The sequence below is a fragment of the Octodon degus genome, unplaced genomic scaffold (assembly GCF_000260255.1).
Source record: "Octodon degus isolate 3935 unplaced genomic scaffold, OctDeg1.0 scaffold00080, whole genome shotgun sequence".
In the NCBI taxonomy this organism is placed as follows: domain Eukaryota; kingdom Metazoa; phylum Chordata; class Mammalia; order Rodentia; family Octodontidae; genus Octodon; species Octodon degus.
This window is the reverse complement of record NW_004524656.1, coordinates 8,582,248-8,584,112: the sequence shown is the minus strand read 5'-3', so window position 1 is coordinate 8,584,112 and position 1,865 is coordinate 8,582,248. Positions and strand designations below refer to the sequence as shown.

The 1,865-nt window shown below is 39.7% G+C and overlaps 1 protein-coding gene across 1 annotated transcript in view; it reads right to left on the bottom strand.

Moving 5' to 3' along the window:
* The window catches only part of Zpr1 (ZPR1 zinc finger), a 12,286-nt gene that overhangs the window by 3,567 nt on the left and 6,854 nt on the right, over window positions 1–1,865 (bottom strand). Inside the window, exon 12 of the mRNA XM_012515833.2 lies at window positions 1,491–1,577. Within this exon, the coding sequence (XP_012371287.1) occupies window positions 1,491–1,577 (87 nt within the window). The remainder of the gene's footprint in view (window positions 1–1,490; window positions 1,578–1,865) is intronic.

The following is a 1,865-nucleotide window of genomic DNA, read 5'->3' as shown; positions in this document are numbered from 1 at the left end:
GGGAGATAGCTCAGTAGAATAAGTGCTTGCCTGGCAAGTACAAAGTCCTGAGTTCAATCCCTGGTACTGGAAAAAAAAAAAAATCTAAAAACCCAACCTGTAGAATATTGCATCTTAAAACAGAATGCTATTTGTTTTTTGTTTTTTATATATCCCCAGCCCAACCACTCCAGAATGCTATTTGAAAAAGGCATCGGGGGATAGTCAAACACCAGGGAAAAAACTTCTTAGTAAAAACATTTAATAAAAATGAAAAACTAGGGGCCAGGGAGATGGCTCAGTAGAATAAGCGCTTGCCTGGCAAGCGCAAAGTCTTGAGTTCAATCCCTGGTACCACACACAAAATAAACACCTTAGGGCTGGCCAAATAGCTCAGCAGATTAAAGCACCTGCTTGGGCAGATGCAGAGGTCGAAGGTTAGATCCCCAGCCAGGCTGTGTGAGATTGAGTCTGGGTGTGGTGACGTGCGCCTGTTAACCTAGCGCTTGGGAAGTTGTAAACAGGAGAATGGCTACAAGTCCGATCTGTGTAATGAGACCCTGTAGACCCTATAGACCCTGTACTAAATACAAAAAAAAAGAAGTAAAAATAAGTAAAAGGTTAGAAAACAAAGTTGAATTCTCCCACACTAGAGTCAAACGCCTAGAAACTAAAACTGGTGTTAAAAAAAAATAAGTAAATTACAAACAACCAAGCAAGTAAGTCTACCATCTAAAAGACAGAACGGAAAAGTCACAACAAAGTTTCTTCAAGGGAGTAAGTCAGGAAAGCTCACGAGCTTATTAAAACTGATACACATGAATTTTCCAGATTGAAAAGAAATCACCATTTGTTGAAAAAATAAATAAATAAATTACAGAACAATATAAAAAAAAAAAAAGAAATCAGCAAATACTTAGCACAGTGGTCTAACCCATACGAAGGCACAGTCTCAATTTCAGAGGACAAAGAGCATAAAAACAGATCACAGACTCCTCAAAAACCAAACTGAAAAACGGAAGCCAAGACTGCTATGTCTGATAAGTTCTGATGGGAAACTTCCTTCTCTCCCACAATTCTAATTCCAGCCAACTGTCAATCTAATAAAGAATTTCCAAATGTTCCCAGCACTCTGGGAGGCTGAGACAGAAGGATTACAAGTTGAAGCCCAGCAAGATCCTGTCTTAAAACAAACATTTTTAAAAGGACAGGAAATGTAGCTCACTACAAAAGCCCTGAATTCAATCTGAGAAAGAAAGAAAGAAAGAAAGAAAGAAAGAAAGAAAGAAAGAAATTTTCTGACACAGATCCTAGAAACTGTACTTCCCATATACTCTTTCTCAGATGATCTAAGAAAATAAAGAAGAAAACTAAGACTAAAGATGACACAAAACATGGGAAGCCAGAAGAGAGCCCGCATGATGGTTAGATGTTCAAAGTAGCAGGAAATGGGTCTGCTGCCTTTTCACAGGGACACTGGGACCAGTACCAACTGGCCAGTATCTGCTCACCTGGTCCAACTTCTGACTAAATTCCTGCAATTTCTCCGACTGGCCAGGACTGGAACTGTCACCCAGTGTGAAAGGGTTCTTGGTCACCTACAATAAAGGACATACAAACTGCTAGAATAGTGTACTGGCTTCGAGGCTATTGGCTTGACCATAACCAGGCAGGGAATGGCATTGAGTACCCAGCTGGAGAAGCCTGGCCTTCACTTATCCCACACTGCCTTGCTGACCCAAGAAGCCACTCCTGAGAGCTGTGGGCACAATCTGTCAAGAAGGCCAATGTAAAACAAACCCAAGAAAGTATTCTTACAAAATCTAATCTCAGTTTAGAAAAGAAATGCAAAGAAAAGCTTTTTATTTTTTTAAATTTTTTTTTAA